We start from the raw sequence: 12,780 nt of genomic DNA, 5'->3' as shown, positions 1-12,780 counted from the left end.
CAGGTGAAGTTTTTTCGAAAAAAGGCTACTTTTTTCGAAAAAAACCCTGAGTCTGGACACAGCCCAAGAGGAATATAGGGATGCTGAAAGAACACATCCACTTTTTCAGAAACTGTTCCGAAAAACCAGACGTGTTCCTTGGACACGGCAAAGCTTTTCCAGGGTACCGGAGGTATCCCAGAAAAACTCTGCAGTCTAGACATACCCTCAGAGTTTGCATTCCAGCAGTACTCAGCAATGAAGTTATCTAAACATGGAATACAATACATTAAGGGTGTGTCTTCACAGCAGGGCTTAACGCGAAATATACTACACAAATTGAGCTATGTCAATTGCATAGCTTATTTCAAAATTGGGAGCCTCTACACAGCACTTATTTCGAAATAGAACACTCTTCCTCCAACTTCCCTTACTCCTCGTACAATGAAGGTTACAGGAGTTGAAGTAAGAAATCTTCCAGCTTGACAGTATTTCAACATTATTTTGAAATAAACTGCCTGCTGTGTAGATGCAGACTAAGGTATTTTAAAAGAACGCTAATTATTTCAAAATAATGTTGCTGTATAGACGTACCCTCACTGTCCTGCTAAGAAGCTCTTATTCAATTTAGCACCATGTCCAAGTTGCAGTTCAAGACGAATGGCATTCATAAATAATGAAGGAAAGCTCATTATACATATATACATATATGCCAGAAATAAAAACAGAAAACACTTATTACAAAACTAAGTATTTAAAATAGAGAAACAGTTTTTAAAAACTAAACCACAGTTGATCATCCAGAGACATTGGAGATGCATGCAGCCACTTACAAGTGATCGTCTCCTTGTTTGCAAACCCAAACTCTCTCTGCTGCAGGTTTGCCTGCATCTCTGTGTAAAATTATTCAGAAACAATGAAACTCCATGTTGTCTCATGAACTAGGTCAGTCTCACATGGGATTAAAAAACTGAACACAGTCCTAAGTAGAAGGGCATGCACAGGAGAACACACACACATGCACAAAAGTTGATAAAATGAAACGGTATGCCATGTGTTCATCATTAGTTAGCTCTCATACCAAATTTACCAGGTGAAGAATGGAACTGGGAAAAGATGTACAATAGTTGCAGGCAGAGAGAATAGAAAAAAAAGCTTAAAGAGACACTGTCAGTCTAAAAAAAACCTGTATTAGAAAACATTAGTACTTTAGAATAAAAGGGAGGGCTATATGCCATTATTTACTTTTTTATATTTCATTCAACTGAGGTGGGAGATGGAGGAGGAGGGGGAGTGAAATTGATTAGTTTCACTCCCTGGTTCTCATGCACTAGAAGAGAGCTGCATTGTTTAGGTTTAAACTCAAACACAATCTGATTCCATTGGTTCAAAAACAAACCAAAAAACCCTATACACTAAATCAGGATCAAGTTACCTGACTGTGTCCCTTTAAGTGTCCCTTAGTATCTTTCAATAAACTAAGCTTTTCACACAAAGAACAGAGTAACAGCCAAGCTCAACATTCAGTACACTTTATTGGACAGTCAAATATACAGATGCATTCATTCAAAACAGCCAGGTCTTTAACAATCTTAAAGTTGCCTTCTATAGGATATATTGAGTAGCTCAATATGGTTTGGCCTTGCAAATAGTATTTTTTTTAAGTCTCACAAGTGTGGGTGGAGTTTTACAGTAGAAGGCATAAAGTCATCCCAAGGTAGGTGCGAAGTATGCAATGGTGAAGATTTATCCCTTTGTATTTTACATCCTCAGGTTTGGAAATTCAGATTTCCCTTGTGTTTTATTCTGGAAAGTGTAAAAAGTAGAGTAATTAGAAAGGCTGAATCAGCTTTTACAATTAAAAGTTAAATCAAGAGAAAATTATCACTAAAAGGCAGACCAGAAACAAGTTTGAAGGGGACACGGTAGAATAAGAAAAGAGGACACACAAGCAAATACATGCACTCAAAGGTTAAAAAATGAAGTGAACTCTGTTGTGGCAAATATTCATTTTACAAGGTAATTCCATAAGATTTTCCACCGCTATTTCTAGTCATGCTCCTTCCAGAGACTTTAAATCTACTATTACATTTTGTGTTTGTTAAAACAGATCAGAGTTTAAAAAGTTTGCTATTAGAGCTCATTGCACTCTCTCAAGTATTCAAATAATCAAATTAAAAAAACTTGAAAATAACATTTGATAGTTTTTTTTATACCACTTCTATTTACTTAACCCTGTCGTTCTTTGGTACACTTTCTTTTTGTGAGCACTGTGTGCCGCCTGAGAATTAAATATTTTTGGAGAAAAAACATTGATTACTTTATGGGAAAGGAAAGACAAATGACTGGGAGGATGTGAGGGAAATTCTTCCTAAATTCCAGTCCTTCTAGCCATGTGATTGCCTCCTCCATGATATTAATAGTAGTAAGCAAGTATATCTATTGGCCACGTCTAGACTGGCATGATTTTCAGCAAATGCTTTTAACGGAAAAGTTTTACCGTTAAAAGCATTTGCAGAAAAGAGTGTCTAGATTCGCATGAACACAGTTTTGCGCAAGAAAGCCCCGATCGCCATTTTCACGATCAGGGCTTTTTTGCGCAAAACAGTTTTTAGCTGTCTACACTGGCCCTCTTGCACAAAAACATTTCCGGGAAACGGCTTTTGCCTGAACAGGAACGTCAAAGCATTTGCGCAAGCACTGATTTTGGACAGTAGAACGTCAGTGCTTTTGCACAAAATCAAGCAGCCAGTGTAGACAGCTGGCAAGTTTTTGCACAAAAGCAGCTGCTTTTGCGGAAAAACTTGCCAGTCTAGACGCAGCCATTATGTGTATTCTGCTAAGAGAGTATATTGAGTGTATAGGTCACCAACATCTCACAAATATAAGAAATTTCTCAAATAAGTCCCCACCTGTAGCATCATTTAGCTTTAAAGGGTTCGACATTATGTTCTCCTAAGTAGCAGGTTCACCAGTTCTCTAATTATTTCCACAACAAGCATTGTGAAAAATAGGCATGATGACTAACTCTGCTCAAAATTGCGGGGGACTGGAGAAGTTGTGGATTCTGATTCTGTGGTGCCGGGAATAGGGTTACCAGATGGCTGTCAAAAAATACCAGACATACATTATCTCAGAACGGGGGGGGGGGGGGGGGGGGCAACCATCTGGGAGGGGAGCAGGGCTGATCGGGACGGGGTCAGAGACAGCGTCAGAGACAGCAGGGCTGATCGGGGGTGGGGGGAACCCGCCAGCAGAAAGCAGGGCTGGCTGGGAGGCGGTTGGGGGGAGCAGAGCTATCTGGCAGGAAGCAGGGCTGGCCATGGGAGATTGGGGGGGGGGGACCAGCTGGCTGGGAGGGGGTCGGGAGGAGCGGGGCTGGCCAGGGGAGATCGGGGGAAGGAACTGGACGACGGGATGCAGGGCTGGCTGGGAGGAGGTCAGGGGGAGCGGAGCTGGCAGGGGGAGATCGGGGGAAGGAACCAGCTGGCAGGAAGCAGGGCTGGCTGAGAGGAGGTCGGCGGGAGCAGGGCTGGCCAGGAGGGAACCAGCCAGCGGGGAGCGGGGCTGACCCGGATGCAAGCAGATCCCAGGGTGCTGCCCATCCCACGCATGGTGCCGGGAGGGTGCACGAGCAAGTCCGGCCCCGGGGATTACATCCCGCTCCAGTCCCGCCCCGCCCCTACCTCCTTCCTCTCTATTGTGTAGCTGCGTACTGCCTGGCTGGTAGACACACTCACGCAGTACGCAACTACGTACCGATACTCATGATAACAATAAAACTTACTTAATTATAAAATACCAGACATATATGTGTCCGGTATTTTCTCAAATTTGTTTCCCAGACAGAAAGCTCAAATACCGACTGTCCGGTTCAAAACAGGACACTTAGCAACTACAACACATGGAGAAGCCATGTGATGAGACAAATGCTAAATACAGGATTCATTACTTATAGAAGAAAAAAAAGCGGGAGCTAAGACATTTGTGCTTTTGAAAAAACAAAAAAATGTTAATTTAGGGAGTCTAAAATAGAAGGGAACAGAAGCCAGTTTAGGGAACATGGGAGGAGAATTCGAGAGGGAGGAAGAAAGGGGAAGAAGAATTTTGAAAGCTAAGAATGGGTAGAAATGAAAGAGCTGATTCAACAGTAGATTTATATTCTAAATTGAGGTTACAGCTATTCATATGCAGAATTAAAAGTGAAAACCCCAAGGTTTCCATTCAGAGTCAGGAGTATGATCCTGGGAAGGAGATTGGACAGAGGAGTGTAAGCTAAGTTTATTAAGGGGCTTGGTCATTAAAGAAGGGGGCTGGAGGGCTGGTGAACAATTGTGAACTGGCAAAAAGTACAGAAAAGGTATCTGCACATCCTCCACTGATGATAACTTTACTGCTACATCAGATATTTGTGAAACACATCCAGGAGATGAAAGATATTTGGTATTATATAGTACAGATATAAAGCTATGAGAGAGGATTTTGAAGGTACAGGCAGTCCCCGGGTTACATGGATCCGACTTACATCGGATCCTTACTTACAAACGGGGTGAGGCAACCCTGCACTAGCTGCTTCCCCCCAGCAGACCAGGGAGACGCGAAGCTAGCACCCCCCCCCAGCAGACCAGGGAGATGCAGAGCGGCTTTTCTCAGCAGACACCTCAGCTTGAGAATAAAGGACTGAGGGAAGTGAGGTGTGGGAGAATAAAACTGAGCTCTGGAGAAATGTTTGGCTAGAGTTTCCCCTACAATATGTACCAGTTCCGACTTACATACAAATTCAACTTAAGAACAAACCTACAGTCCCTATCTTGTACGTAACCCGGGGACTTCCTGTAGTTACAAAATAACAGCTTGATCCTACAATGTATACGGGACTCTGACCCTAGTTCATCAAAACACAAACACCTAGGCTGTGTCTACACTGGCATGATTTTGTGCAAAAGCGGCCACTTTTGCGCAAAAACATGCTGCCTGTCTACACTGGTGGGGAGTTCTTGCGCAAGAACACTGACGTTCTAATGTGTGAAATCAGGGCTTCTTGCGCAATAACTATGATGCTCCCGCTCAGGAAGAAGCCCTCTTCTGCAACTGTTCTTGCGCAAGAGGCCAGTGTAGACAGGCAACATTAATTTCTTGCGCAAGAAAGCCCAATGGCTAAAATGGCCATCGGAGCTTTCTTGCGCAAGAGAGCATCTACACTAGCACGGATGCTTTTGCGCAAAAGCATATCTCTTGCACAAAAGCACATGTCAGTGTAGATGCTCTCTTGCGCAAATACTTTAACACAAAAACTATTTGTGCGAAATCTTGCCAATGTAGACGTAGCCTAGTTAGTCAACTTAAAGCATGCAAGTGGGCCCATTCACTTCAGTGGGACCGCACGCAAGCTGAAAGTTAAGTATACTTGTGCTCTGCTGAATTAAGGCCACAAACCTCGTAATACCAGTTTTCTTTATGAAGTTCTATTTGCCAACAGTAGACTGTCTAACCCCCTCTACAAATATCAGATTCTTCAGAATACGATCGCTTTAAGACTATCCCAATATTGTACTGCATAAGCCTATGTAGTAAAAGGCAACTCCTTTTTGGTCTCATCACAAGAGTATTTTAAATTCCTTATGAGGAATCAATACACATTTATCAAATAAAGACTTACATTTTGGAGAATCCCAGTCAGTGTTGGTTTGGGTTTTGCATTTAAACTAACAAGCCCTAACACTAAAGGACGAAATTTTAAAATTTACCTTTTCCAGCTGTTTAAAAACAGGAAAGAAATACAAATATTTTCTCATTTCTAAAAATAGTGTTAAAATCCTTTAATCTTAAAATTTACAGCTAATGAAGGAAGTATGATATAACTTTCTCTCCCAAAAGTAATAGCAATCCGCTACAATTCAAGAGGGGAATAAACCTTTACAGAAGTAATCAATTTCAAGTATACAGGCAGTCTCCGAGTTACGTGGATCGACTTACGTCAGATCCCTACATACGAACGGGGCTTTTCTCGCCACGGAGGACACGGGCGGCGGGACCGCCCAGACGTGCCGCGGTCCAGCCGCCCGCGTCCTCCACACCGAGAAAAGTTGCTCTGCGGCTCACTAGGTGCGCCCCCCCTCCAGCAGACCAGGCTTTTCTCACTGCGGAGGACACGGGCGGTCCCGCCACCCGCGTCCTCCACGGCGAGAAAAGCCGCTCCGTGTCTCCCTGGTCTGCTGGGGGGGGGGGGCCCCAGCAGACCAGGGAGACGTGGAGCACAGCCGCGGAGGACGCGGGCGGCGGGACCGCGCTGTGTCTGGGTGGTCCCGCCACCCGTGTCTCCCTGGTCTACTGGGGGGGGGAGCGCAGCTTGTGCGCCCTCCCCTCCCCCAGCAGACCAGGCTTTTCTCGCCGATGCCTGGGGTAGAGCAGCTGGGGCGCTGCCGGGTTGGTCCCGCAGCGCCACTCCACCAACCCGGCAGCACCCCAACTGCTCTGTCCCAGGCGTCCAGATTCAGCTGCTGTTGAAACTGATCAGCGGCTGATTCCAGGAAGCCCGGGGCAGAGCAGCTCTGCCTCGGGCTTCCTGTAGTCAGCCGCTTGTCAGTTTCAACAGCGGCTGAATCTGGACGCCAGTTACGACTTACATACAAATTCAACTTAAGAACAAACCTACAGTCCCTATCTTGTACGTAACCCGGGGACTGCCTGTACCTCTTTTCTAAAATGGGACTTTAAAGATGGCACTTTTTTACTCCAGAAATCTGCTCCCTGTACGTATTCAATCATATCTGCAAACTTTAGCCACAAAAACACATGTTCCAGCTAAATGCCATATCTTTATTTGTGAACTAATCCCATTTGATTTGGCAATTAAAGCAATATACATAGGGATGCTTACACTACCATTTTACAGTTACTTTCAATACTGGAATTGCACTTGATGGACTATTGTTCAATAAAACCCTCTGGTCATTTTTAACCTAATTTCCCTTAATCTCTCTCCTTTTTTAAATTGTTTTAGTAGTGTTAGGTTGTACACATTGTGTGAACTCTAGCACATACAAATAGACTAGTATCTGAAATAGCACATATAAACATGGCCAAGTAAACCCCAAGGGGAGTGTAACAGGGCAGCTGCCCTGTACTGGCCCCTTAAGAGCCAAACCCCAGCCTGGAGCAGGCCCCGGGGAGTTCAGCCCAGCTGGGCGGCATTGGCCAATTAAGGCCCAGCTGGGGGCTATAAAAGGGAAGGGCTGCTTCAGCCAAGGCAGTGTGAGCCTGGCTGCTGAGGGAGCAGGACGCTCTCTGGAGCTAGGGCAGGGCTAGAGTTAGGCTGGGCCAGGACGCTTGGACAGCCAACCGGCCAGCCTGCTAGGCCTGCGGCAAGGGTGTGAGCCTGGCTGCCGAGGGAGCAGGATGCTCTCTGGAGCTAGGGCAGGGCTAGAGAGTCAGGCTGGGCCAGGACGCTTGGACAGCCAACCGGCCAGCCTGCTAGGCCTGCGGCAAGGCTGTGAGCCTGGCTGCCGAGGGAGCAGGACGCTCTCTGGAGCTAGGGCAGGGCTAGAGAGTTAGGCTGGGCCAGGGCGCTCGGACAGCCAACCGGCCAGCCTGCTAGGCCTGCGGACAGGCCTGCTGGAGAGACACCAAACCCCCGGAAGGGGGGCTCAGAGCGAGTGACTTGGGCACTGCCGGAGGGCAGTGTGGCGAAGAGAGCAACGCGCCCAGAAGATTCCAGAGGGGAAACGCCACGTGAGCGGAGGCCTGTGCGGGCGGAATGGACTGATTCCGGGGACAGATGACGGACCCCCGCTACGGTGGTGAGTGACCCCCCCTCACAGGGAGAAACATAGTTTTTCATCTATATTAGACTGATTAATCAGAAAAAGTCTGTAAACTTCTGTACCATAATGTTTCAACAAAAAGATTCCATCATGAGTATCTAAGCTAATGACGTCTCTGCTAAACTTAACAGAGTTCTGTAGCCCTCTAGTTCACTTAAAGTGGCTGAAAATTTAAATTATATCAATTTAACTTTAAAAGTAACCCAGTGCTTGGGAGATGAGGGCAGGAAGAGGAAATGAATTTTATACATAGTATTTTGAAAACTTAAATAAATTTCACCTTCTCCTCCCAGCCTGCTGAGCTGCTGACATTGGACTGTATAGTGATTGTGTTCACTGATGTATGGCCTGGAGCCAAACTGTTGACCAGGACAAAAATATTATTTCGCTTCCCAAATAAACAAAAGAACAGAAGTGGTTTTGACAGCATTATTCATTTAGTCAAGTTTAATTAAGCTTTCAGTCATCAAGTTCTATCACCCGATCTGCTATTACTGTTTCCTCTTTTAACCATTTCCTTTCAAATGTATTTCTTCTAATGGAAGAAATACCAGATTCACTGTCTTCTCATTATGTTTTTTTTTTCTCTACAATTTAAAAAGCAGACTGATTTAAACTTATAAAGCAAGTAAAAGCTGCGGACTGTGAAGGAGTCAGAGTATGACAAAGGTTTCTGACTGTTTAGTCTAGAAATAAGTTCCATTTCTTGCAGGATTCGTGTGCTGAAAGAAACTTGGTAAAAACACAATTAAAAACAAAAACTTACCCTGGGGTGGCCAGGGTTTTGGTTTCCACTCTGCTGTATTACTCTGTTGAATAGCATGAATACGTTCATTGTACCTCTTTTTGTCTGATGTGACTGTTCTATAGGCCTGAAAATAAAATGACATGCCTGCACTTATTTCCATGGCTCTACTAAGGAATTTTTTAAAAACATCAAGTGCTCTTTCCTATGCTGAAAGACTTTAGATTATGAATAAAATAAATCTACTTTAAATTTTTAATCATTCAAAATTCTAGTTTTAAATTTTGTGTTTGCCTCCATTTTCAAAGTGGAAACAAACCAGTCAGTCTCACATTCACATAACACTGCATTGTTTAGGAATTGGAAATGAATATTTCAAAACAAGAAAATATTTCTCTTAAAATGTATGCTTTACAAACCCTAAAATGAGGCGGTCAAAACAGACCCAAGTCTGTCTTTAATTTAAAAAAAATGCTTGCCAATCTGCAGTAGAAATTGTTACAAACCAAATACTTGAAGTAGAAGAGCATCAACATTTGGTGAGAAATTCTCACCACAAATCTCCAACAGAGAATTTTCTTCTTCAGTTTGGGATGAGGGATTTCCCCTCCCCCTACCAACTTGATATTTAATTATCCAGAACCCATCATCTCATTTCTCCAGTATGGAGAGAGAAGAGGTAGTTCACCAAGGAACTTTGTGTCCACATTTTAAATCCATGTTTGATTATGTGATCATGCTACATCTCACCCACATGCCACTGATATCTTCCATATACTACTAAAACACCAGGAACTTACATAATATCCACCAGCAGTACATGCCACACCAGCAAACAAATAGTAAATCAGGTTCTCCCCTGAAGAGCCAGGCACGCTGCCAGAGGACATCTGGCGAAGAGGAGCTGTATAAAATATTAAAATAATGTTAAAATAAAGGGCTAATAAAATAACAGAAAATATTATCTAACCTAAACTGGACAGTGATGAATCCAAAGAAAGTTGAAACAAAATCAGGTGACAAAAAAAAAATTAAGCAAGTACTTAACTAACTAAACGTAGCTCTGCAATTGCTACTTGGAGTATCTCACCATTAGAACATTACATCTGTAGTCTACAAGATACACTGGCTGTCTATTTGTGTAAGCTATAAAATCCTATGGCCCTAATCGGGCCATACCTATGTGAGAAAATGATTTTGTCCCTGTGTGATTTTGCCATACTGGTGATCAAAATAGCCACTGGGCCCTGTCACTTTAAAGAGGAAGAATGGAAAGCACCCTTGATCTTAGATTTACATACTCCTGGTCCCAATAGTTCAAATTTGGAAGTCACTCCCAGAGTCCTGGTCTAGGACACCATGCAAGATTCTGTCTCACCCAGCCTTCCTTAAGCCTTCACAAATGCAGCAATTACACCATGCTATCAGTGGTGGTTGAAGATTTATTTTGTTATGGGCACAGTAACGTTAGCTGGGTTTGTTTTGTCTGATTCTGGGGAATTGATAGTCACCCCAATGTAGCTCCAACAGGCACCGCCAAAGAATTCTATTGCATATCAGTTTAAATGTCAAACTGAGCTTAGGAATAACCTAACATACTACTGTGACTAGTAAGTATTTTAACTGCACTCTGTAAGTGCACCCAAAATTAATAATGTATACTAAGTGTTATGTTCCTGGAGGATCTTTCATTAAATATAAAGCATCTCTGTCATCAGAGTTGTAACTAAGGTGACTAGAAAGGAAAAATGGACTCCAGCTCCTAGCAATTTAATCATATATTCACAGGGTCTATTGCAATTTAAAATATATGTATATTGTCCAGTCATTTCTGCAGCTGTATACACACTTGGGGCTGTTAAAAGGATCAATAACCTCATTTAAAAAAAAACAGTTATCACATGCCAGATTGTGTCTAGCAGCATTTGTCTCATCACATGCTATTCAGACTTTTCTCTTTGAGCAGGAATCTGATGGGTATTTTTACTTTGCATAAATGGATGAAGAACTGTTTTAGCGGTTGCTGTAGTGTTCTGTGGACAGAGATTCTTAGTGCACTTCTGTGTTACTAATATTGAAGTATACAGTGAGGATGAAAACATTCAGTATGATTGAGAAGCATTGCTACAGATTATATACTTCCTGACTCAAAAAGTGTCACTGCTATGCTCCAAACTGAACTGGAAAGCTGCAGTTTTGAAAACTACTCAGAGACCTTCTTGACTGTTTTCATTCCAATTACAGTACAAAAAAACCCTCCCAACAACAAAAAACATTCTCATCTAAATATATAAATGCACGTTCTTTTTAATAAAGAAGAGAAATATACATTTTAATTATTCAGAAGTTCAAGCAGTGATGTGCACTAGAAGGCAAAAGGCAAGAACAAACTGAAGTTCTATTTTTTATGGAGACTGTCATCTTCAATTTTTAAACACAGCAGTTTCTTTACAGAAAATATTTAGCATTACTAGAGAAGATTAGTGGAACACATTGCAAGCTTTCTTTATCCCCACCTTTGAACACCTGAAACTTACTTTTGTCTCCTGAGCGCTTATTTTTCTTCACTAAGCAAACACTGAGGTGTCATTACTAGTTGCTTACCATTACCTTTAAAAATTTAAACAAGTTTTGTACTAAGATAATATTACATGGACTTTAGAAAGATACATGGGAAAGATAAGGTCAGAAGGCCCAAATACAACCTACCAGAGTGAGTACATACAGAGAAACACAAAGCACATTGCAGTGCATCTACATTTTTCAGGAATAACAAATAAATTGGATCAAAAACCACTGGCAGGAGGCAGCATAACAATTCTGCCAGTCACACGCAGACCTCCCGTTGGACCTGGTGTGCGATCTCCTGTTTTTGTGACAGCTGGTTAAATGAAGGATCCCTGTAGGACGCGGACTGAGGACGTCTGGGGTGACTCCGATTGCACAACACGCTCACCGTGCATGCTTCAGTTGGCATTTTGTAGCCCTCTGGGGTCGCCAGACCGAATGACACCACCCAGTAATGACCCCTCAGTGTTTGCTCAGTGAAGAAGAAGCGCTCAGGAGACAAAAGGTGGGCGGTTTGTCTTTTCCTCTTCAGCAAACACCAGCCCACCCCTAGCGGGCACGCAAGTCAGCGGGCCCCGCTAGCTCCAGCCCGAATGGCACCACCTCCCGGTCAGGCAAAGGGCACGGCTGTCTCGTTGCTGGTTCTGCCCGGCACTCGCGCTCTGCGGGACCTGGCAGGGGCCGGGCCGGGCTGCATTCCCCACCTGTGACCTTCACTTCTCCTCTCCCGGGGCGCTCCAACCACAGCACGTGCCGCGCGCTGTCACCTCCGAGCCCAGCCAGCGGCTACCTGGGCTCAGCCCGCCCCGCTGCCTCGCGCTCTTACCCGGGGTCCTGAGAAGGGGGGCGGTGGCCAAGCGCGCGGCGAGTGCCTGCCAGGCGGCCCTGCACGCGGACATGGTGCTGCGCGGCGGCGGCTTGGAGCGACTGCGCGGAGCTCGCCCGGCTGCTGCGGCGGCGGCGGCGGGACTGAGCGAGGGAGCAGCAGGCAGCGAGTCCGCCCCGCAGCGCGTGAGTGGGAGGGGAGAGAGGGCAGAGCCGGCCCATTCTCCTCCTGCCTGGGCTCAGCCGCACCTCAGCAGCCAGGGCCTCGCGGGCTCATCCCTCCCTTCCCACCGGCACCTGAGCTCCTGTCCTTGACGGCCGAGTCCCTGGAGCGTTCTGCTTCGGGAGTCATCAGCCTCACGGTAGAGCTGGGGTGGCCAGAGGGGAAGAGGGTTACAAATAGTGGTAAAGCTGAGTGTTGCCCTCAGGGAGCTCTCCCGTTAGTGCTGAAGGGATTTGCTGGTTGGTGCCAGCTAATTTAAAAGCCAGGAGTGCCAGGGCCAGAGGTTCTTTTGTGAGGCAGGGCTGTGCTGTCTGCCCAGTTTCACATCTCGAATTTGCTGCAGAAGAAACCAGATTGTTAAACGTTCCCCCTCTATGAGTGCTATTTAGGCCACAGTAGGTTGAGCACTAACCATGTTCCATTCGCTAACCCAGCAGTAATCAATTTTTTTTTTGCAAGATCTAAATTTCTTTCGGTACCGTATAGGCAAGGTCCAGAAAAATAATACAGGTTGGACCTCACTTGTCCGGCATCCTTGGGATGAGAGATTTTGCCGGACCAGGGAAGCTCTTCTGCCTGCGGCCCCTCCCCATCATCAGCTTCTCCACCCCGCTGCT

At 44.8% G+C, this 12,780-nt stretch overlaps 1 protein-coding gene across 4 annotated transcripts in view; it reads right to left on the bottom strand.

Annotated features, from left to right (window-relative positions):
• MGARP (mitochondria localized glutamic acid rich protein) overlaps positions 1–12,136 on the bottom strand; it is a 46,116-nt gene extending 33,980 nt beyond the window's left edge. Inside the window, exons 1-3 of one of the 4 annotated variants that reach the window (XM_075929940.1) lie at positions 11,942–12,136; positions 9,348–9,451; positions 8,569–8,674 (exon numbers count right to left, since the gene is read on the bottom strand). In XM_075929940.1, coding sequence (XP_075786055.1) covers positions 8,569–8,674; positions 9,348–9,451; positions 11,942–12,014 — 283 coding nt within the window. In that variant the 5' untranslated portion in view covers positions 12,015–12,136. The other 3 variants (XM_075929944.1, XM_075929943.1, XM_075929942.1) reach the window with 3 other exon arrangements.
• Between the last annotated feature and the right edge of the window lie 644 nt (positions 12,137–12,780).

Source organism: Pelodiscus sinensis, chromosome 5, assembly GCF_049634645.1.
Source record: "Pelodiscus sinensis isolate JC-2024 chromosome 5, ASM4963464v1, whole genome shotgun sequence".
Lineage (NCBI taxonomy): Eukaryota > Metazoa > Chordata > Testudines > Trionychidae > Pelodiscus > Pelodiscus sinensis.
Note: the sequence above shows the minus strand (reverse complement) of the source record. Positions and strands in the feature narration are given on the sequence as shown.